The sequence below is a fragment of the Brachyistius frenatus genome, unplaced genomic scaffold (assembly GCF_029030835.1).
Source record: "Brachyistius frenatus isolate BFR_SWC_R1_liver_20210118 unplaced genomic scaffold, ASM2903083v1 Contig_58, whole genome shotgun sequence".
Lineage (NCBI taxonomy): Eukaryota > Metazoa > Chordata > Actinopteri > Embiotocidae > Brachyistius > Brachyistius frenatus.
Window position 1 is genome coordinate 1,715,567 of NW_027210657.1, and position 23,537 is coordinate 1,739,103.

General features: G+C 42.2%; 1 protein-coding gene across 1 annotated transcript in view; it reads left to right on the forward strand.

Moving 5' to 3' along the window:
• fbn1 (fibrillin 1) overlaps positions 1–23,537 on the forward strand; it is a 61,342-nt gene that overhangs the window by 11,715 nt on the left and 26,090 nt on the right. The window contains exons 8-33 of the mRNA XM_069705698.1: positions 1,999–2,196; positions 3,210–3,335; positions 4,655–4,780; positions 5,848–6,000; positions 6,102–6,389; positions 7,082–7,234; positions 7,327–7,446; positions 7,760–7,885; positions 9,026–9,148; positions 10,163–10,285; positions 11,287–11,439; positions 12,115–12,168; positions 12,320–12,445; positions 12,561–12,686; positions 12,789–12,908; positions 13,450–13,587; positions 13,679–13,729; positions 13,835–13,960; positions 14,060–14,287; positions 14,374–14,499; positions 15,411–15,539; positions 16,741–16,866; positions 17,971–18,096; positions 18,197–18,319; positions 19,160–19,285; positions 19,831–19,956. Of these exons, the coding sequence (XP_069561799.1) occupies positions 1,999–2,196; positions 3,210–3,335; positions 4,655–4,780; positions 5,848–6,000; positions 6,102–6,389; positions 7,082–7,234; positions 7,327–7,446; positions 7,760–7,885; positions 9,026–9,148; positions 10,163–10,285; positions 11,287–11,439; positions 12,115–12,168; positions 12,320–12,445; positions 12,561–12,686; positions 12,789–12,908; positions 13,450–13,587; positions 13,679–13,729; positions 13,835–13,960; positions 14,060–14,287; positions 14,374–14,499; positions 15,411–15,539; positions 16,741–16,866; positions 17,971–18,096; positions 18,197–18,319; positions 19,160–19,285; positions 19,831–19,956 (3,540 nt within the window). The remainder of the gene's footprint in view (positions 1–1,998; positions 2,197–3,209; positions 3,336–4,654; positions 4,781–5,847; positions 6,001–6,101; positions 6,390–7,081; positions 7,235–7,326; positions 7,447–7,759; positions 7,886–9,025; positions 9,149–10,162; positions 10,286–11,286; positions 11,440–12,114; positions 12,169–12,319; positions 12,446–12,560; positions 12,687–12,788; positions 12,909–13,449; positions 13,588–13,678; positions 13,730–13,834; positions 13,961–14,059; positions 14,288–14,373; positions 14,500–15,410; positions 15,540–16,740; positions 16,867–17,970; positions 18,097–18,196; positions 18,320–19,159; positions 19,286–19,830; positions 19,957–23,537) is intronic.

Consider the following 23,537-nt stretch of genomic DNA (forward strand, 5'->3'; position numbering starts at 1 on the left):
GAAGGTGCAATACTACTAACGCCCACTAGGGGCTCCAAAAACCTCTGGCTCCAATCGACTCCCATTCAAAAAACTTTTTTCATAAAATACAAAGTCAATATATTTTTTCCAAAAGTCATTGTGCTGTCATTTGCTAAATTCACTCTGTCTGATGAGTGTTGTTGTGGTCTGTCTGAAAATAATTCCATAATTAATTAAATATTAGGCCTCAAAAAGTGGTATGTTTTGGGGCATGTCTCAGGGTTCTGCCCCTCACTTCTCATCTAACTCGTTGTCAGAAGGTGAATAAGTACATTTCCCACGTTGTTCATTAAATATTATTGGTGGTCCAGCTTGTAAAGCTTGTAAAGAAGCTAGTGAAGAACAAGTTATGGAAGTTGTTTTTGAAAGTCTTATATGATCTGAATTTATCATGTGTTTATCACACGACCTGCTCTGTTAAGTCTTAACTTTCTGGTAGCTTTCAGCTAAGAGGTATAATATTTCGCTCTGAAATGTCCCCCCTTTGCCCAAAATGGAAATAATCAAGTAAAGTACAAGTGCCTTGAAACTTTACGAGTAAATGTACTTAGTTACTTTCCAGCTCTTGTTGGAAGCAGAAGTAGACAAAGAATCAAAAGCATTTGGTCTCCAGTAGAGCTGGAGCAGGAGGGAGTGAGGAAAAGAAAGAGAGATGACCCAGTTCTGTTTCACACTGCGCTGGTGCCAGAGGCAGAGAGACTGTGGAGGCTATGGTGCACGTGACGGGTCTGGGCTGGGCCCTGGTCCACACGGGAAACGCACAATGTCTCGTTTGTTTTAAACGACTGCGCTGTTGGACCTGGTCTCCTTCTTTCCTCTTGCTGTCTGTTGTCTGCTGTGAAATGTGGAAATGATTTTTGCCTTTGGATCGTGTCCAGGTTCTTTTGGGAGTGATGCGTTTTTCCTGCTTTTCTTTCTCTATCTCGGATTCTCTATCTTTCAGTCCTTCACCTGATAAGATTCAACGATTCCGTTGAATATGTGGGGAGTTTACAGCTAAGGAGTGATGTTTGGAGAGAGAATGAAGTGCGGGTATCAATGCATGGAAGCTGTTGGTTCAAGGGAATGAAGCTTAAATTTGTTTTAAAGGGGAGGAGAATCGAAGAATTCTGATGGAGGGACTTTCTTCACACGCTCATAATTATTAAAAGCATTAGTTTAAACTCTAGGCTGCTTGAGTTGGTGTAGAAATCACCTACTGTGCTCCATCGACACACCCTGCCATCCAGACAGGCTTCATGTAGGATAACCTATTCCCGACATTGTGTATCACTAGAAAAATAACAAGGAGCGGCAAACCACATGGTAAAAGTGCCATTTTCCCCTAAAGACACAATACTTCTAACTAACCAGCCAATGATCATATGATACATATAATAGGTGCACCAGACTGACTTTTCATTGTCTGGGTGTCCTTGCTTATGTCCATTACTCTCCACAGCCGCCCACACAACTTTAAAAGGTTTTCCAGACCTCTTCCCTATCTCTGCTTCTTTCTAGCACACACACACACACACACACACACACACACACACACACACACGCACACGCACGCACACACACACGTACACACACACCGTACGATGCACCTGAGAGCCAGACCGATTAAAATGCCAGGAACAAACAATGCATTATTTATGTAGTGTTACTATCTGCTCTGCAGAACTTTCATCACATATAATGTAAGTGTGTTGTAGATGTCATGCAAAATTACATTCAGTTTGAGCGTTTCAGTTTGTGAATGCCAGACATTCACTCGCTCACTGAGGAGAGTTCGCGTCGAGATTTGTTCGACGATTTTTCTGTTTCACAGAGGAACTGCTTTGCATTTTTTATATCTAACATTTTCTCTTTCTGTTTACACGTCCCACTGCCTGCCAAATCTTGTAACCTGCTTTTTTTGCATTGTGTTTTTACTGGACATAAAAGGACAAAGTTGAGTTTTCACAAAAACAACCTCCTGCTTTACACTTGCAGACTACCGCACTGGGCCGTGCTTTGCCTCGGTGAATAACCAGATGTGTCAAGGCCAGCTGACAGGCATTGTCTGCACCAAGACTTTGTGCTGCGCCACAGTGGGACGGGCGTGGGGTCACCCCTGTGAGATGTGCCCAGCCCAGCCTCACCCCTGCCGAAGAGGGTTCATACCAAACCACCGCACCGGGGCGTGCCAAGGTAAAGTCTGTTCCTCAGAGTCTCTTTTTCTGTTTTTGTACCTTTTCTTTTCTGTCACTCTCCCGCCCCTCTCCTTCTTTGAGTAAAGTGCTGCTTCTGTCCTTTCTGCCCGTTTTAACTCCTTCTCACTCCTTGTCTGCCTTCACCCCTCACCCTCTGTCATCCCCTCATCTCTACCCACCATCCCCTCTCCAGAGGATTAGTTCTAATTGGGTTAAATTGGGGTGGATGGCAGTGCCTCCCACATGTGCATGGAATGCCCGCAGACACCCGCTGCGGCGGGACTGTCAGAGTCAGTAACACGGGTCAGTGGCGGTGCCACATGGGAGTGCTCATTTCTGGTAAGACGGCCCTGTGTCTGCCTTCTCCAGACCCAACAACATCAGAACCTCTGCGGGGGAGGCGGACCTGAGCCAGGACCCAGAGGAACATGGAGTTCTCTGAGACTGCATCAGGTCACAGCCTCCTGCAGGTTTTCAGCCTGGGACCTGCGTTTTACTCTGTCAAATTCATTCAATTAATTTAATTTAGTCATCAGCATAACTCAGCAAGTAACAGATTGTAAACGTGGACAAACCCGGTGCTCTAGATCCACTTATTAATGACGTCATAGAGTCCCGTCTTTGAAAGCATATCTTCATGTCCATTCATTTTTGCATGTGATGGCAGCTGTACCCCTCTGTCTCAATGTAGACAGGTCCTATCTGTATTTCCAACTTTGTTTCTATCTTTTCTTTGGTCAACTTCAGCCTCTGCTCCTCCTGCAGGAGACATTCCTATCCCTCTTTCTACTTTCCCTTTTCACTCTTCTGATCGCAGGAAGGTCAACGCCAGACTGTTCAAACTGACCCTATTTCAATCAACGTTAGTATTAGTCTGTGAGTGTGTTGCCCTCTTGCCCCTGGTGGAGTTTATTTGACCATCTCTGCATCATTTCTCTTGTTTCGTACATTAAATGAATCTGTCCTCATGTGTATTGGGGTGTGTATTAACTGTATACTCTGCATGCACAGACGTGGACGAGTGCCAGGCCATCCCTGGCATCTGTCAGGGAGGAAACTGTATCAACACAGTGGGATCCTTTGAATGTAAATGCCCCGCTGGGCACAAGTTCAACGAGGTCTCACAGAAATGTGAAGGTAAGAGTCACGCGAGCAGCCCTCATAGTAAAACTGTGAAATTTCTAACTTTCAGTGTACGCTCGAATGACAGAGTAGACTAACAAAATATTTTTGAAGTTCCAAAAAGTTAAGCGAGTTAAAAGCCACATCTGTCTAGATGTGGTTAACTTCACCTCAGTCATGGTATTCTGATTATTACTTTATGGGGGGAGACCACACATAAGCCACTGTTTGCCCTTCCCTTGAAATAAGTTTAATTAAGCCAAAGCAGCACTCAGCTTTCTCGCAGTAATCCTGTGTAACTCACTTAATTGTGAGGTTTGAAAGAAATGGTGACGTGAAATGAAGTGTTTCTTTTCCTTTTTACATTTGTTAAAATAAGATTGATGTAACATTAGAAAGAAGAAATAATAAATAAAAAGAAATAACCTGTTTTTGTTATATAAAGGTTATGAGCTCACGGTTTAACCGAAGGATTTTGCTGCTCCTATTTTACTTGATCTGGTTTGGCCAGATCTGTTCCACTGCTTTAGCACTGTACCTAAACAAACATTAGTCGTTCAGATTATAGTGTTGCCATCATTTTTAGCCAACATGGCTGCTGTTAAGCAAAACTTGAATAGTCCTTCTTTAAAACAGCCAATCAATGCACACTATAAATCAAAAGACAGTCAGTGAAGATTATGTTTAAATTTTGTTTTGTACAGACACTTCTTTCTCAACTGGAGACTCTAATTAGCAGCCTCTGACTGACTTTCAGAAATATTAGATCCAAATTTCTTCTAACTTCTTTCTTAAATGTGGCCACTGAGAGTTTGTTTAATGTTTCTGGCTAAAAGAATCTTTAATAAAAGCCCTCTCTGCATCACTTCTGTTCTCCCATAAATAAAGGCTCACAGTTACCCTGTGAAAAATATTGGCTTATTAAGACATGAATATGACAATTTCCAGACCAAGTTTAACTCTGGTGAAACAGACCGAGCAAAGTTTTCTGGCACTCATTTGCTGAGTAAAATATGTGCTATTTTATGCCCAGAAATAATTGCCGGAAAACTTCTGGACTGTGTAAAAGACATTTTCAAACGGGTCTAAGTTACAGTGTATTTCTTAACAGACTTTGTGCCTGATGATGTGCACTCAGTGGTTAACGGTGCTAACAGAAGAGCCGCTACAGAGGGCCCTGGATTTAATATCCTGCGACAATGCCTGATTTCCATTGTAACTGCCAACATGTGTTCTAGTCAGGAAGACGTTCACATTTCAAGTTTTCAGTTTATTCACTTTCATCGACTGTTATAATTACAATACTCTCCTATGGTCTCCTCTCCTCTCCTCAGATCTGGACGAGTGTTCAAACATCCAAGGTCTCTGCGGTGTGGGTGAATGCTCTAATACGGCTGGCAGCTACTTTTGCAAGTGTCCCCAGGGATATTACACCTCTGTGGATGGCTCCAGGTGTATAGGTGAGTCCCCTGTCTCTCCAAAGGATAATCAGCTAAATTTGATTTGCTTTGGTTCATTGTTACTCCGATAGACAAAATTTGAGACAGCAGTTGAGCTAAAAAGGCGCTGCTTCGCTCTTCTTCCTTTTTCCGCTCCATTTTGGTTCTTCTCCCTTTTTGCCTGGCACTGACAGCAGAACTGAAATCTGTCCAACGTTCCAGCTGGTAGAATTTAGGTCAGTAGTCACTTGCTTGTTTCTAGTTCCACAACAATGAGCTATATTCCTTTCCAGCTGAGAAGTGCACGTGATGAGAGAAGTAAAGAGAACTCTTTTTTTTATTTTTTTGACATCATGGCGGGAAGAAGTGAACTTTATTGTGGGTCTGTCTGGTCAGTCTGTGTGAACAGCGAAATGCATGCGGGTGTGTCAATCAACAGTCCACATCCGGGGAGGTTGATAACAGTGTGCAGATTCGCACACCCACATGATCACCAGAAAAGCCTGTAAAGCTCCCGAGTTCAGCTCAGTTTCACCGAAAACAGACCAGTGAAGAATTTGGGTCAGAATAGTCCAAGAGATGTACATGCACATACGCACGCATGCACGCACGCACACACACACACAAACAAACACACGCTCACATTAACCCCCCCCCCCCCCCAAGAGAGCATGTTTGTGAGGAAAGAATGTCTGAGTCTTTCGTTCCAGAAAACTATCGCGCCAAACATTTTAGTCTGTTTCCCATGCAGTAACACCACCAGTATGTCCCCTTTAGGGCCCAACTGTACAGCCTCCTGCCACCTATAGACTATGCATGCCTGACATCTTGTCGAACTTAACCGAGCAATAGGGAGCCATGCTGCTGCACAGTGCCAGAAACGGCAGGATGAAGGAAAAGGTTCTCACAAATAGGAAGTGAATATGATTGAAAGTGGCATCCATCTTCCAAATCATGGAAATTCTGAAGCAACAACAACTGCTTCCTGATTGTGCTGGTGCCAATTTGCTTAACGTGCAGACAGCACATGCCATATTCCATACAGCACGGTTAGTTTAACTCCATTCACGCTGTGTTGTTTCCCACAGATGCTCGTGGTGGGTACTGCTATGCTAGCCTGCTGAATGGGCGCTGCGCCAACCAAAACTCACAGCTGTTGACCAAAATGCAGTGCTGCTGTGATAGTGGACGCTGCTGGTCTGATGGGTCCACCCCAGAAATGTGCCCGATCCGTGGAACAGGTGGAGTCACTCACCGTCACATGGCTTTACGTTTTCTGTTCCCATCTGTGCTTCTCCATGTCACAACATGGAGCTAACCTCCCATTGTTTTTCAATTTTAGAAGAGTACCAGAAACTGTGTATCCAGATCCCAGACGGGAACGGTGGAGGGCTGATACCTGGTCGTGTTCCAGGAGGCCCCGACCTGCCCGGCATCTACCCCGTTCCATATCCGGGTCAAACTCCCGGGCACGTTCCTGGCCAGGTACCTGGAGTGATTCCTGGTCAATTTCCCATTCAGGTTCCAGGCCAGATCCCGGGCCAAATACCAGGACAGTTTCCAGGACACTTTCCAGGTCAAATCCCAGGACACTTTCCTGGACAACTACCTAGACAGCCTCCTCCACCAGGTACATACCCCTGTTTTTTGTTTGTGTGATTCACATATTCACGCATATTAAATGGAAAGTAGCTCATAACTCATACTTTTGGTCTGACTGATTGGATGTGCAATTCTTAACCTCCTGCTGATTTTCTTGCCATCAAAATCCCAGTTTTGAGGAACAACAACCTGCGCCCTTAAAATAACGAGCTGCAACCCACATAGCAGCTGTGAAGACACTCGCATATCGTGCAGAATATGTCTTGTCCAGAAGAAACCATTCCTGCAAATGTTCAGACCAGAAATTTCAAGAGTTTAATTAACCATGTGCAAAATATAAAATTTCATCCGGAACTGTTTTGCAAGGGAACTTGGCAGAGTTTCTAAAGAAAGACGAAATTCTCAGAGCAAAACTAAAACATTTTTTTTTCCTTAATTAGAGTCAAAGTGGATCATGCCTAAATCTTAATACAGTGCAAATGTAGTGTACAGATAGATCTGGCAATGTTTTTCTCATGCTCTTTAGCTTTTACTGCTACATGTACATTATCAGTACGCTGTATATGGTACCTACATCTTCTGTTGAAGGAATTTCTCACAGATTAAGATGTTAAACTAAATTTCCTTTAGTCTGCATGACACTGAGTAAAGCAGATGTGGATTTTTATGATGTGTTTTTATGATGTATTGATGGTATTTTTGTCTGACTGTTTCTTTCAGGCCCTGTAATTATCCAAACCCAGAATATCACCAACATGTGCCAGGCCTACCGCAACCTCTGCCTGAATGGCAGGTGCTTCCCAATGCCGGGCATTGGATATCGCTGTGAGTGCAACATGGGCTTCAGGTTGGACGTACGGGGAGAGTGTATCGGTAAGTTTTGGTCAGAGTGAGGGACGAGTTTATTTAATGCGAGGCTTAATGTGCACGAAGAAAGATTTTTGAGCTTCACGTTTGCTCTCCAGATGACGACGAATGTGAAAGAAACCCATGTGCACATGGAGAATGTGTGAACACCCCGGGGTCTTACATTTGCCAGTGTCCTGCTGGATTCCAGACCACCGCAACCAGGACTGAGTGCCGAGGTTATACGCACACACACACACACACACACAAACACGCGCACACACCCACACCCACACGCACACGTACACACACACACACACACACACACACACACACACACACACACACACACACACACACACACACACACACACACACACACACACACACACACACACACACACACTTGCCACGTCATCCTAACCTTGATCACCACAACTCCACAACTCAATGCCTAACCCTAACCCTAATCTAAACCTGATTTTAATCTGAACCCGCCCACATACTAAGAGTATTCATGTGTTTTTTGTGCTATGCATTTATCTCTGCCAGATCTGGATGAGTGCGTTGCCAACGGTCGTATCTGCAACAACGGCCGCTGTGTGAACACCGAGGGCAGCTTCCACTGTGTCTGCAATGCTGGATTTGAAATTTCACTCGATGGCAAAAACTGTCAAGGTCTGTCAAGTCCTCACATCTGCCTTTATGTCATAGTCACACATTCACAGGGTGGTTTTCTTTAATAACCACAGCATGTGTAATGTTTGTGTTTAACGGACCATGGATCTGTTGGAGGTGGTATTTTAATACCAATGGAAGCATGTACCATAATAGCTGGGATTTTATATGATCATGCTGGTGGTTTTGTGTTTTGGATTGTTAATTACAAAATATGTAAATTTTATGGTACCACTAAGTTTTTCCGCAGGACTCGATTTTATTAGTATTTGCGTTTTACCTTACAGACATCCATTTATTTCCATTCATTTGAGAAACTTGCAAATGTCTTGCAAACCTGATAGATAGTCCATCTCAGGAAATGTTTCTTGCCTCTAAGGGGTAGCTCCACTTTGTCAGAAATGCTTGACATATGATGAGATAGTTTTGGAAACCTTGTCCCTCCACACTTCTCCCATGTTGGGTCAGGGGGGGGTACATTTCTTAAACAGGTTATCTGACATTCACACCCACTTTATGCTATCCAAGTGAGGTTAGGGTGGTGTGAAAAGCAGCCAGGGTTCAAACCTCATTTGTGACTCAACTATTTGTCACTTTTCATGCGAACAACTGAGTGCAACACAATAAATGCCTTCCAGGAGACAGTAAGACTGCTGTTATATACATTTTTAAACAATATTACCGCTCCTCCTTCTCATGACAACCTATCCGCTGTGGCTGTTTGGAACAACTATGAACACTTCTGATGCCCTATGTGGTTGGACTACATGTCATGTTCTGATCCAGTATACCCAAACCCATATATTTTCTGTTGTTAAATTATATTACTTAAAAATTTGGCCTGTCCTCCAATATCCTTTTTTTTTTTTCGTGTTTGTTTGGTGTTTGTCTTCCAGTCTTCTGGTGCTTAAATGCATCAAAAAGTGATCTGAAAATAGTCTTTGCTTTCTACTGCATTGTTTATCAGTTCAGTATAACTTTGATGAAAGCAATGTGACAATCTGATTGTCACATTACAAGACAGAGGTCAACCATAATGTTTCAAATTGTTGTTAATGGACTAAACCATGAAAAATGCCTTTAACCAGGGATCCAACTGTACTGCTATCAATCTATTGTTTAATTTGTGTTCGTCCACAGACCAGGACGAGTGTCTGATCAGGAACATGTGCCTCAACGGACTGTGTATCAATGAAGATGGCAGCTTTAAATGCATCTGTAAACCTGGATTCCTGCTCGACACCAGTGGACGCATGTGTGTCGGTATGTTTGTCAGAGACCCCACAGATTCTTAAGATCACATCTCTACATTGACATACTTACTCGCTACATCAGCAGAATATATACTTAGTCTGTTATTCTTCTGATCTGCATTTTTAGCTATGCTTGGAGGGTGGCTACCTCTCTGGCATGTTAGTAGTTCTGTTATGTGAGTCTCAGCACTCAGGGCAAAAATCCCCCTAAAAGCCTTGGAAAAATCCCTGTGTCCCAGCCAGCTGGACATATGGATAGCTGGGGCCCGCCTATTTTGAGATTCTTGCAGACAGCCTTCCATAAATTTGTCTTTTCAAGGGAAAAGATGTTTGGCTTTTCTCTTGAAAATGACATGCTGCAACAACATGGTGCAAAAAACAACAATTTAGAATAAATAAATAAAGTGTTTAAAATATTTACTACCTAACAAGTTAAAAAAAAAAAAAGCACTGGAAAGAACAGTCTTTTGTTGGCGTGACCTGCAGCCATTTTGCCCCGCATGATTTCAGATCCAGACGTTTGATCTCAGAGACACTGATCTGTTTGAGTCATGAGAGAATAGATAAACAGGAGGGTAGGGTCGGGTGAAGTGTGCTAATGTTTGCAGCCATTAATGAAATGTATAGTCTGAAGGGGCCCTGGGGCCTCATTGTCTCTCTCTGCAGTCTGTCCGTCCCCCAACACACCCAAAGAGAACACACACACACACACACACACACACACACACACACACACACACACACACACACTACATAAACACACAGTTGTGTGTCTATGCCATATCCCTGTTCACATAATTATTGTGATACGGTGTGGGAATAAAGAGGAAGGAGAAGAATGTGTTCTTAGTTGAGGTTATAAAACTGAAACTGTGCAGCAGTTTTGGCTCTATTATTCAGTAAGTGAATCAAGACCTGATGATTTTTATAAAGACTGCTTTAGTAGGACATGTATTTTAAACATTTTTGAGGTTCTTTGTGTCTAACTGTTTATGAACAATGGATTTTGTTTGCCTGTTTATAGACATAGATGAGTGTGCGACTCCAGGCATGTGCATGAACGGCCACTGCGTCAACACGGAGGGATCCTTCCGCTGTGAGTGCATGGCTGGGATGGCAGTGGGCCTCGACGGTCGGGTCTGTGTTGGTAAGTAACTGTAGTTTTGTTTCCACGAACGCTTCATGTGTTCATTTTGGATATTAGGGAAAACTGTGATCTCACATCAGCCCCTCTTTAGGTGAAGATAGATAGCCATCTATTTTTGTTTCAGAAGATATTGAAGGCAACACAAACACCCTCTTTTTGTACGTAGCATGTGTCTCCAAAGTTTCAGTCTGGCTGCAACTTCTTTTAAAGTTTTCTGTTGCCGCACATAGAAGATAAAAAAAATAAAAAAAATCCGTTTTTTAGTTACAGCACCTTTGTTTGAAAAAGTCATTGACTACTTTCAGAAAAACTTGTCACTTTCCACAAGCACATATATGTGCCTTTATTATCTAACCAGTGAATGGTCAAAATGTTTGTTCCACTTTACAAGAACAGATAAAAGCTACGGAGGAGCACATTTTTAAGAGGGATTCATCCCACAATTGTCTCCATATGTAAACCAGAATAACCAGAATGCAAATATTTTAAACATCTGTGATTAAAAACAAGCTGAACTGAATGTGACGAAACACAAAATAAGCCCATCACAATAAACTTCATCAATAGCATATCCTGTTAACCTGCTGCAACCACATGCTCAGTATCATTAAACATGTGTTGATCATTACTGATAAATGTTTCCCTGCCCTCTGGTGCTGTAGTCCCTTGGAGTAGTACCCAGGGAGCAGAGCTATTTATTCCTTTATTTTCAACACTCTACAAATGACATATCTTTACAAATTGTGTGGGAAGTGTTGAAATGCTGTTGTTCGGTCTCGGTGAGTGTTCGACAGGATGATATCAGTGCAGGAGAATGCCTCAAATCCCTGGATATTACGGAGAGAGAACAACCATTTGATTTGCCAGTGTTGTTTTTTATTGAAGCTTGCGACTCCTGCCTCTCTTTCTCTCTCTTCCAGTCTGTCTGTAGCCTCTTTCCAGATCTCTTTCCTCATCTCTCTCACACACACATTGTGTCTATCTTGTTTTGTCCCAAACAGACACACATATGCGCAGTACGTGTTATGGTGGCTACAAGCGAGGGCAGTGTGTTCGGCCTTTATTTGGAGCTGTGACCAAGTCGGAGTGCTGCTGTGCCAGCACAGAGTACGCCTACGGGGAGCCCTGCCAACCCTGCCCACCGCAAAGCTCTGGTACGGATATTCAAATCACTCCACCCTTTACACATAGGAATCCCCCTCCTGCTGCCCAGCGCATACAAACATGGACATACACACACACACACAGCTTGTGTTTGATTCAAAACACACCTGTCAGAGCCACAATAACCAGATGAAATATTGTGTCTCTGCATACCAGCTTGGATTTCAGAAATGACAGAATGGCGGTCATGAAGTCAAGTTATTTAACAGAGACGCCCCCCAGTTAGGAATCACTGAGCCTCCACATTGCACACACACACACACACACACACACACACACACACACACACACACACACACACACACACACACACACACACACACACACACACACACACACACACACACACACACACACACACACACACACACACACACACACACACACACACACACACACACACACACACACATGTCATCCAGTCACTACTCATTAGTCCTACCAATTAAAGTTTCTATATCAAAAGACGCCAGAGCTGCACCACATTAAGAGACGCTTTTATACACATCTAGGCTAAATGAGAACGCATGTAAATGGATAATGACATGGTATTAAGTTTCTTGCTCTGAGATTTGTTGGATTTTGGCAAATGTGATATTTTCCCAAACGCTGTTATTTCTCCTTTTATCAACCAAACTGTGCTATTTTGTGTGTTTTTGCTGCAGCTGAGTTCCTGGCTCTGTGCCCCAATAGCGTCGGCATAACCGGCGATGGAAGAGGTAATGCACACGAGCTCGTCTGTATGCATTCCACTGGTTTTAAAACACTGACCACAAAGAAACCAAACAGGGCTACATAAATTCGAGGCAGTTATTGCTTTGCGTTTTTTTCTCCCTCTCATGTTCAGCAGCTTATTCTCTGCCTTCTCAGATATTAACGAATGCGCCCTCGACCCTGACATCTGCCAGAACGGAGTGTGTGAGAATATGCTGAGGACGTACAAATGCACCTGCAATGAAGGCTTTGAGGTGGACGTGACAGGCCAAAACTGTATTGGTGGGTGAACTGCTCTATAATGTCTGTCTTCTTGGAAAATTTAAGTATATGGTCTCGATATCAGAAGCCAGTTTCAGGAATGTCCTCATGTGTCTCTGTCTGTGTTTTTCCTCAGATATTGATGAGTGTCTGATGAACAGGCTGCTGTGTGACAATGGTCTGTGCAGGAACACGCCAGGGAGTTTCACTTGTCAGTGTCCCAAAGGATTTCGCTTTGATCCTGAAACAGACGTCTGTGAAGGTCAGGCACTTGTTTATTCTGTTTTAAAGAACAATGTCACTTTATCAAGGAGATGCAAAAAAATTAAAAAATGAATCTGGTGTTTGTTTTTGTCCTCCACAGATGTGAATGAGTGTGAGTCTAGCCCCTGTGTTAACGGAGAGTGTATGAACAGCCAAGGCTCCTATGTGTGTTTGTGTTCAACGGGGAGTTCGCTGGACAGCTCTGGGTTGGAGTGTATCGGTAAGTGAGCATCATGTTGTTTGTGTTTGACATCTTCACCAAAACAACACTTTAGTTGGCATAATGTTTACTTATTCAATGTAAAAACAGCAAAAATATTCAAAAAAGAAGATAATAATTTTATTTATTCATACAGATCATTTATTAATATCAAGTGTTGGAATTAGATGAATATGGCTTTTTAGAAAAGCACTTGTTCTACTTTTTTTTATTAACATGAAAACTGTCTAGCCTCCAGTTTAACATTGCAGCAGCTGAGTGATAAACTATATTAAATTGCCCCCATTACTTTTTTGCAAAACATAAAAACTTGGAGCATTTGAGTGACATAAGCTCTTACTTTGACAAAACAGAGAGATAAAACTTGTGAAGTCTGGAGAAAATCTTTTCTATGTCCAGGACAAGTTGATCATTAAAGACAATCAGCTATTTCCAACATTTTACGACAGCAGTAGAGATCATTTATTGCTATATTTGTGTCTAACCAGTCACATGTGTCTTGTGGATGTCTAGTAACTATGAGGCTTGTTTCGTAAAACAGAGACTACTAAGAGCACCTGCTGGTTGAAGATTGTCAATAATCGCTGTGAGGTCAACATAAACGGGGCAACACTGAAGTCCCACTGTTGCGCCACACTGGGAGAAGCCTGGAACAGCCCTTGTGCCAAATGTGAAAAAGGTGATCAATATTTGCTTGCAATGCTTTTAATTTGTTTTGTGAAATGACTTTATTGGCTGACGATGTATTTCGTGCCCTCCCCTTTTTTCAGATCCTATCTGCACTAAAGGCTTTGCTAGAGCCCGAGGAAATGTCTGTGAAGGTAAGCACTGCTTTGATGACCTGGACTTGTGTTTTTATTGCAGTAATGTGAAACACTAAACTTTGTTTGTTGATGTTGGTGTGTTCTTGTTCTGCTCACTGTCAGATGTGGATGAGTGTCAAGTGTTTCCTGGAGTGTGCATCAATGGCAAGTGCATCAACACACCGGGCTCCTTCTTCTGCCAGTGCCCTCCAGGAATGACTGTTGATGTCAGCGGCAGGACGTGCATCGGTAGGTGTTCATAAGTGTAGTGGTCATCTTATGTGCATTTAAATAATTTATACTACTTCATATTCAAGTACACACAAAATATGTGTCATTGACTTCCAGACCTGCGTACGGAGCAGTGTTACCTCACCCATGAGGATGAGCGCTGCGGGGCTCCGATCCCAGGGAAGCACCGTGTGGATGCCTGCTGCTGCTCAGTTGGTGTCGCCTGGGGCCCCGAATGTGACGAATGTCCAGAGAAGGGCACTCCAGACTACGCCCAGCTCTGTCCTCGAGGCCCAGGCTTCTCACATAGGGGAGACTTCATCAATGGCAGACCCTTCCTTAAAGGTATTGTACTGTTCACAGACTGCATGGACTGCCTGGGTTGTTTCATCATCGCTCACCTGCCTTTATCCCTCTGCTCTGTACCTTAGATATAAACGAGTGCAGGATGATAAACACCCTGTGCTCAAATGGGAGGTGCAGGAACACCATCGGCAGCTTCCGTTGTCGCTGTGATAACGGCTACGCTCTGGACTCCGATGAGAGGAATTGCACTGGTGAGTAGTAAAGAAGTAATCAGCTGATTTCAGTCTGTTAGTCGACAAAGACATCAATCAACAACCATTTGATAATTTATTTTTAAGTCATTTATCTAGGTAAACGTGAAACAGCGACTCAAGCCACCTATGGCTTTTGGGAAATTGCAATAAAAATATTTGTAGTGTTCCTTACATTTCCTAGACAAAATGCAAAAGAACCCAGGTGATTCATTGTCGTTGAAAGATGAATCAGTAATGAAATACATTTAGCTAATAATGTTGGATCTGACCCACATGTGTCTTCTATTTTTAACTGAAATGTTTTCTGAACATCAGCTATAACAGTACTGCAGCTCCATTGCGTCTCTACAAGTCTCGCCATTCTTCATCAGTCCCCCTCTTTGAATCCCTCTGCCAACACTAATTACACTGGAGTGGTGTAAAGCCTCCATTCAGCTTATTCGGTTTAATGCGAGGCTGGCGGCTGCTTTGGACTTGTTGGAGCTGGTCCCTGTAGTCTGCTTAGCTGCATTACTGCGCTGTTTAAATGTGCATATATCCCTTTAGGTATAAATGCCGGTGCCATTTCTTTATTCTGAAATCATTTATAGGCTCCTGGTGCGTACACGATATCTGCGACCTTTTAACCCCATATAAATGAGATCCCAGCTCAAAGTCTTTGAGTTAAGTGTTTCAAAATGTGGATTAAAATGAAAAGGGATCAGGCCTTTAGTCAATGGAAGAATCCTGTTAATCTTATTGTAGTCTTTCTTTCATGCAGTAATCTTTTGTCAAATATTTTGTGCTTTCATGATTTGTTTGTCCTATTTGGTACTTCATACCTTAAATTTTAAAACCAGTAAATGATTTTAAAGCAATTTAAAGGAAAGGTTTAACTGGCTGAGTTTTGTTGCTTTCCTTCCACGTAGATATCGATGAGTGCCGCATCTCTCCGGACCTCTGCGGACAGGGAAGGTGCGTCAACACGGCGGGAGATTTTGAGTGCGAGTGCTTAGAGGGTTACGAGAGCGGCTTCATGATGATGAAGAACTGCATGGGTGAGTCATGAATCCTCACACAGCAGCACCTGACGAGACTGAATATGCATCCATTTAATCATCTCTTCTTTAGATGATTTGGTTCAGAGACTGTGAGTCTTTGAGGAACATGAGTGAGAAACTCGATCTCCTTAACAAGTCTCTCACACACCCTATTAAAGTGGCGTTATCTGAGAGCAGAGAACTCGGCCAGCCAATTAAGTGCTCCAAGTGTACGGCAGGTACACAATCTGAGCTTCCTCTTGGGCCGTAAGCTCTGGATGAGGTGTTCTCTGTTTAGACGGATGATGTAATATGAAATTTGCAGGCTGTGTGCATTTGTATATACATGTGTGTCTATGTGAGAAAGAAGGAGAGTTAAACTGACTTTATTTATACCCAAGTGGGGTGTTGAAAGGGCCTCGTCTGGGAAGCCTGAGTGTCGTCACAATCACTTTGCAAAACTGGTCCATAAAGTCTTAAAGATAATTATTCTTTATTACATACCATAGCTGACCCGCATGTGAGGGACACACACAATCAGCTACCCACCAAAATGATTTTTTTACATGCAGCCACAAGTCCTAATGTTCTCCCATCTGTGAAAAGACTTAATGCTCTATTTCTGTTCTGGTTTGCCTTTGATGCTATTTGATTAAATTCTTGGGAGAAATCATACACAAAACAGAGAGTCTCCATACTTTTGTTGGCTTAAAGCCACCTTGAGACCAAAATTGGCAAGACAAAATTTACTCGCTCGCTGCGGTGAAAAAAGCAGCTGGAACTGGAAATAATGTGGGCAATGTTGCAATCATAAGCTGTTGGTACTGACTGGGCTAAGAGGCTAACCAAAATTAACTACTAAAAACAAATTATACATCGGTTTTACTCACTTTATTACAATGCTCCCATGGAGCTGCTGCTTCATTATGCAACAAGTGCCTCCTGACTGCTGGTCCCACAATCTCTCTTAAACTGGAAACACAATTGTGAAGTTATCAGTCCAGTGGGTTTCATTGGAAACCAGCCTGAGTGAGACTGAACCCTAACAACTGTGTGTGTGTGTGCTTGTGTGTGTGTGTGTGTGTGTGTGTGTGTGTGTGTGTGTGTGTGTGTGTGTGTGTGTGTGTGTGTGTGTGTGTGTGTGTGTGTGTGTGTGTGTGTGTGTGTGTGTGTGTGTGTGTGTGTGTGTGTGTGTGTGTGTGTGTTCTTCCACTGTCAGACATCGATGAGTGTGAGAGGAACCCTCTGCTCTGCCGGGGAGGTGAATGTATAAACACGGAGGGCAGCTTCCAGTGCATTTGCCCGGAGGGACACGAGATCGCTCCCGATGGCTCGGCCTGTTTAGGTGAGTGCTGATGTCATCAACGGGGACAGTTCTCCCTAAATCTTTTCCTCTTTCTTCTTTTTCTCCCTTCTTTGAGTAAAATGTGCAGCAGGATGAAATTTCTGTTCTTACTAGTGAGTGGGGATGTTGTCACAGAACAGACAGAGCTTTGGTTCATCCCCCTCCAGCTCTCCCTGTTTCTGCCTTTATGTGTGGGCTCACTGGGGCTGTATGTGGAGTGGGCGTGTTTGAATGACGTCTGTTAATGTGTGGGGTTTATATTATTTGATGGACGGGCTGATATGAACGAAGGCCATTCTGTGTGTGTTGACATATGTACTGTATACAAAGAAAGGGTATTGAAATACATCTTTTAATTTCTTGCTTTTTATTATTTATTGAGGTCTTAAATGCTATCGTTATTTTGTATTGTATTTTTCACTGTTTAGATTGTTTACTATTGTGTAATGTACTTTTATTTTGAAAGTTCTGCTTTTAGGATGCAGCATGTGTTGAGTTTTCAGCGGATAATTGGCAAAGATTCAGCCATCGTGTTATGTATAGATAGGCAGGTTTTGTACCTGCTCTGCATAGGGCCTTCCTGATGAAGGCTCTTCCGGTGAGTTAGTTTTGTGTGTAGTTTACTTGAGCAGGTAATTGACTGGAGACTTTTTTTTATGACTTTTCCCGTGCTGTCCAGTTTCCCAAGTCCCATGTTTAGTTAATTGCACGGATTGATTTTATCATGCATTATTCACTTGGTGTCATTCTCATGACCTAATGCAGGTTTCAGTCCATGACCGAATGCTCAGTCACTGGCCATTAAGCGAATTTATTTTCTTTTTCACTACCTAAAAACAATAAAACATCATTGAAACTGTTCACCTTGTCTTTTTTGTTTTTTATTATTGATTAATCAGTTAATCAAGAAAATAGATTATTAGATAATGAATATCTTTTTTAGTGTTAGCCGTGACTTCTTTCTGTTTACTCCATCCTGACTTGTCTTTAAACTTCATGTCGACATTCTGTTAGCATCTTCAGCTTTAAACATGTGGGTTATTCTTGTTGATTTTTTTTTTTTATATAAAGTCTGAATGTAATAATTGTTTTGTTCTTTCACAGATATCAATGAGTGTGAGTTGAGTGACAGGCTGTGCAAGAACGGCCAGTGTGTCAATATGATCGGCCGCTACCAGTGTGCCTGCGACACCGGATACAAATCTACTGAGAACCGACTGGAATGTGTCGGTACGTTTCGAACAACGTTTCTTACAAATACATATCTTTTGATTTTATTGAGGCTTTACAGCATCGATATATGGATTTTTTTTTTTTTTCTGCCCCTCAGACATTGACGAGTGTACCATTGAGAATGGTGGCTGCGAGACTTTCTGTACTAACTCAGAGGGCAGCTACGAGTGCAGCTGCCACAGTGGATACGCCCTGATGCCTGATCTGAGAAGCTGTACTGGTAAGTAGCTGTGTGGCCATCATATTTTATCTTTTGTCCTTTGAGTGTTTCGTAGTAGGCACATTTTTAGATTTACTTTTGCCCTATTCGTCAGACGTGGTTGCTGAAGCAAACTGCCTTTCATTGACATTCAGGTTTTTTAAACATCACACACAATGCAGTACAAAAATACTTCAAAGTTTGTGTTTAGAGAGACCGGATTTAAGAGCAGGAATAAAGCAGCTCATTGAGAAACCTTGTATATACAATAGAGAGACATTGCTGTGATTTGGCTGGCACATGTTTAAAGGAAACATACACTCTCACAGAAAAATACTTAATCTGAAGACTGCTCATTCATTATTAACTTCAAAATGTTAACAGACAGTGATAGATGGTGTTTATTGGGGATGCTGGCAGAGTCTAACAGAATTTCGTGCTTCGCCGGTGTTAATTTTGGAAAATGACGGCAGGTTTCATGAGCTGATCATAGACTGACTCTTGTGACTTATTCCTTTAATTACCAGAGACAGATAAATAGACACAGATGAAGGCAGTGCAGCGGTAATTTGAGAGTATTTTTAAGTGTAATGTTGAGTTTATTGCACAAGATCTGTCTTGAATTAACCTGACTTTTTTTGAGTGAAAAAGTAAATGCACACCAGAATCTATAGTTAGCCCTGTATTCTGCCTCGTGTGCATCCATAAAGTAGCTTGGTTTCCTGTTGTTCTTGATGTTCTTGATGTTCTTTTAGAAACATTTCTTGTTGTAAAAATGTTCTTTTTCCTGACCTCTACACTTTGCCTACTACTATTTCCTTTTTGATTTGCCTTTCTGCGTCTCTTGTCCCCAATTTTCAGATATTGATGAGTGTGAGGAAAGCCCGGACATCTGTGACGGAGGCCAATGTACCAACACCCCAGGGACTTACCAGTGTTTGTGCTTTGACGGCTTCATGTCATCTGAGGATATGAAGACCTGCTTAGGTAACAGATGTGCATTTTCTGTTCAAAATAAAACACTGCTGCTGCTACACCCCACTTCAGCTTTGCACTTATTAGATCCATGGGGTTCTCTGAGATTTACTGAAACAACATCAAGGTTACCCAAGACATGAGTCATGAGACAAGCCTTAATGAATCAGATCTACGAGTCTATTGTTGTTAATTTACAAGATGTTGAACGTTGTTGGGCCAAGCAGGGAGGAATGTGTGACATTTAGATGTTTGGTTCCACTGAGTGAAAAAACAAAAACTTGACATCAGTGATATAAGGACTTCTAAATGTGTCTGCATAAACACACACTCTATTATTGCTGTATTTATTCAAAGTAAACACATTTTAAAGCCTTAATATAGTTCATGAAGTTATTCTTTTATGACTCACTTTAAAAGCTTTTAAAACCTGTTTGGCAGGCCGGATCAACAACTGCTAACTCAGTTTTAGTAAACGTCATAAACTCTTTCTTTTTTGTAGTTGTGTTTACATATATTAACATTCTTGATTGTCTTCGTCTACCCTTCCTGTCTAGATGTTGATGAGTGCGAGCTGAACCCAAACATCTGTCTGAGTGGAAACTGTGAGAACACTAAAGGATCATTCATCTGCCACTGTGACCTCGGATACTCGGTGCGCAAGGGAACCACAGGCTGCACAGGTGAGCGAAACAAACACACACAAGCATTTAGAGCCACAAACAAAATGCTATGTCAGTGGACGGGAGTGAAAGGAGGATGAGTCAGTCGAGGTCTGCTGCTAATTAAGTGGTGAGGGAGGTGTGTGTGTGTGTGTGTGTGTGGGGGGGGGGGGGTGTTGTTAAAAGGCATTAGTGAAAGGGAGTTGAATGGAGAGGTGAGAAATGAGAGGATGCGAGGAGAATGTCTGGCTAACCAGAAGCAGCTCTGACATGAGTCACCCTCATTCAAGAGCTCCTGTCTGACTTGATGAGAAACACGCTCACAAACACAAATACGTTAACACACACACAGACAGACAGACACAAGAACCAGCAGCAACAGCAGCAGCAGCAGTGAGATCATTATCTTCCGTCATATGTATGCATCACATTGCACTTTTGTTTATTTCTTTTGTTGCTCTTTCATTGTGGTCAGTTAAACATTACGTGATGGTTGGAAGTGTTCTGCAGCACGTAATCACCTGTAGCAGCTCCAAAACACATATACACAAAGTCCATCCGGCCGCTAAAGTGCCTTGCTAGTTTGGACTCCCTTCTTGTCTAGGCAGAATTAAGTCTGATTTATAAGGCCACTTAAATAGTTTGTGATTGAGGGCTAGCTGTGAGTTTGGCCAGTATATCTGTAATATCTGGCCCTGTCTCGAAAATGAGTCAGACACAGTCAGCAGCACCACGTCCTCCTTCAGACCCAAAATGCTGTTTTTTCTGAAGCACACGCACACGCACACACACACACACACACACACACACACACACACACACACACACACACACACACACACACACACACACACACACACACACACACACACACACACACACACACACACACTCGTGCATACAGTATTTTTCTTGTTTTGAGAAAGCTGGGATTGCAGCAAAGCAGCCGGTTCTGAATCACAGGTTTGGAATTTCAGCCCCAGACCCGGGAATCAAGACGCTAATTCCTCTCAGGCAGGCAGGATGTCTTGTTATGGACAATTGAACAAAACCTACTACTCTTTTTGGAACAGATCCCCTTCCAATATATTCAGACCAAAAAATGCAGAAGAAATTGGTTGCCATTGTTGAATAGACTTATGTGACCACGTTGGTATGTGTGGACTAAATCTTCTCGCGTGAGTGTGAGTGTTAATAAGTAAGTGGTGCTCTCAAACCCAGATCTGATCCAGCTGTTGATGAAGCTCCCACAAGAATTATTTCTGTTTTTATTCCACAACACAAATTTTTTTTCTCAGAACTTATGGGCAGGGTGTGAGTATTTGTATGTACACTTAAGCACTTTTGTGTCTTTGCATGTGTTGGAAAGTTCAGACTGGGTGGAGATGTATTGGTGGAGTTTACGAGTATGGGAGTGACTTAAAGGGGGATCAAAATAAAAGATTAAGTATGTTTTTGTTATCATCTAAAAGCTAAATGACTAAACAGTCAAACAATTTGAGTTAAAGTGAGACTTTGTAAGTTTAAAAACAATAAATTACGCGATCTTCAGTTTACGATGAGAAGTTTGAAGTGAAAAGCAGTAAAGTAAACCCGAGTATGATCAGTGCCTTATGGTGGCTAATGTTAGCAAACTTGAGATAGATATTGTGACATGACTGAGTCACTTTGGCTCCTGTTATACTGCATTATAATATTAAACACTATCCTTCTAATGACACTTGTGGTCACCTCGCCTCACTTTAACTGCTTCTTCATGGTATGACAAGCATTTTATATTGGCTAATATTTCATATTAGCCAGCTTAAAATTGATATTGCGGTGTTACTGACATTATTGAGTCAGTTTATTTACTTAATGACTCTTCTCTACTTGCGTTGATATAACAGTATATTTTTTATATTTACCGTTGTCCTATAGTTGCTATATAATCTCGCTTTAATTCTGTTCTGTATGGTGGTTAATGTCAGCTCATGATTCTACTCACACATAGAAGTAGACAGCATGTAGTCTAAAACATAAACAGTGAAAAAATACTTCCAAAACATGTCATTGGCAACATAAGGAAGTGAGGACCATTCAACTGCAGAGAAGTGAGTCAGTTCAAGAGATCACATGGTCGATATTAAAGGGTATAGTGCTATTTGTCGGAGTATTAAAGCGGACGAGCACACATAAGTTATGGCCAGTTTCTAAGGTTGCTTAACTACTGTTCCTGCGGTGGCAGATTTACGTATAATAGTCAATAATTAATACTTTCATTGCTTTTATTTTGAAAAGCCAACATCATAATCATGCTATTTTCATCGGTTGTTCTGGATTATTCATCTAATGTATGATTGCTCGATTGTTCGCAACACTTTCCTGCAAATGTTTCACAATAAAAGCCTTGTTAAGAAATGACGGGTTTCTGTCTACTGAAATATTAGAGGGCTTTTAATTTGGAACGCATACAGGAATTTCTCAGTTTGTATTAAGGTGTAATGCAGTAACTTTAACAGGGCAAACGGTAGCGGATCAAAACGAGGCTTTGAGTTGACACCGTGCATGTATCAACACGTTAAAGTCAATATGACAACGATGACCAGTCCATTTGTTTTTATTGGCTCTCCTGCATGGCACACACTTTATAGATGATTCAAGCATTTAAACATGTAAATGAATTTCAACTGGGTCACGAGAGCTGTGAACAAATTGTTTTCTCATATGGAGAAAAATAAGGGATTCCAGTCCTCCAGCAGCACTACATCTATGCTGGCTTATGAATGTCAGACATATATCAGGATACACAAGCAGACAGAGAGACAGAAAGTTAAGCAGATAAACAGACATTCGATCTGGCAACTATACAAACTGGGAGGCAGCTAGACAGTCAGGTAGGCAGATGTGTAAATGTCTACTATCCCTTTTCAAACCTTTTTTTTTCATCTGTCATACATTATCCCAGTTTAATCAAACGTCTTCTTTGACACCAGCTATAATCGCTGACACGCTTCTCGCATGGAACAACCCTTGTTTGCACTTCGAATTTCTACGTGTGTGTGTGTGTGTGTGTGTGTGTGTGTGTGTGTGTGTGTGTGTGTGTGTGTGTGTGTGTGTGTGTGTGTGTGTGTGTGTGTGTGTGTGTGTGTGTGTGTGTGTGTGTGTGTGTGTGTGTGTTTGTTGTGCTCTTTCTGTCATCAAAAGCTCAGTGGAAATGATCGTTAATTCCGTCTGTAATCCAGAGAGATTCATTTGCTCCCAGGCCTCACATTAACCCTGTCATCAGATGCAGTGTAAATATACCATGCCTTCTCCTCAGGAAGACTGTAAACCAGCAGTGCTAATCTCTAATTGACAGTGTTTTGAATTACTACCCTCACAGAGACAGACGCACAGAGAGGAGTGTGTCTCATGGGTTGATAAATCCTAACATCTTGATCGAGTTCATTGCATAGCTTCTCTTGATCTGCAGGGACACACCACATGAACACACACATTTCTGCAGTATTGCTATCAAGGCTTGTAACACTCAGTCCTCAGGCTCAAGGCCAGGTATTGTGTTGGTCACAGGGGTGTTTTGTTTCAGACTAGCAGTGGTCATTGTTGTGTTGTAGCCCCAT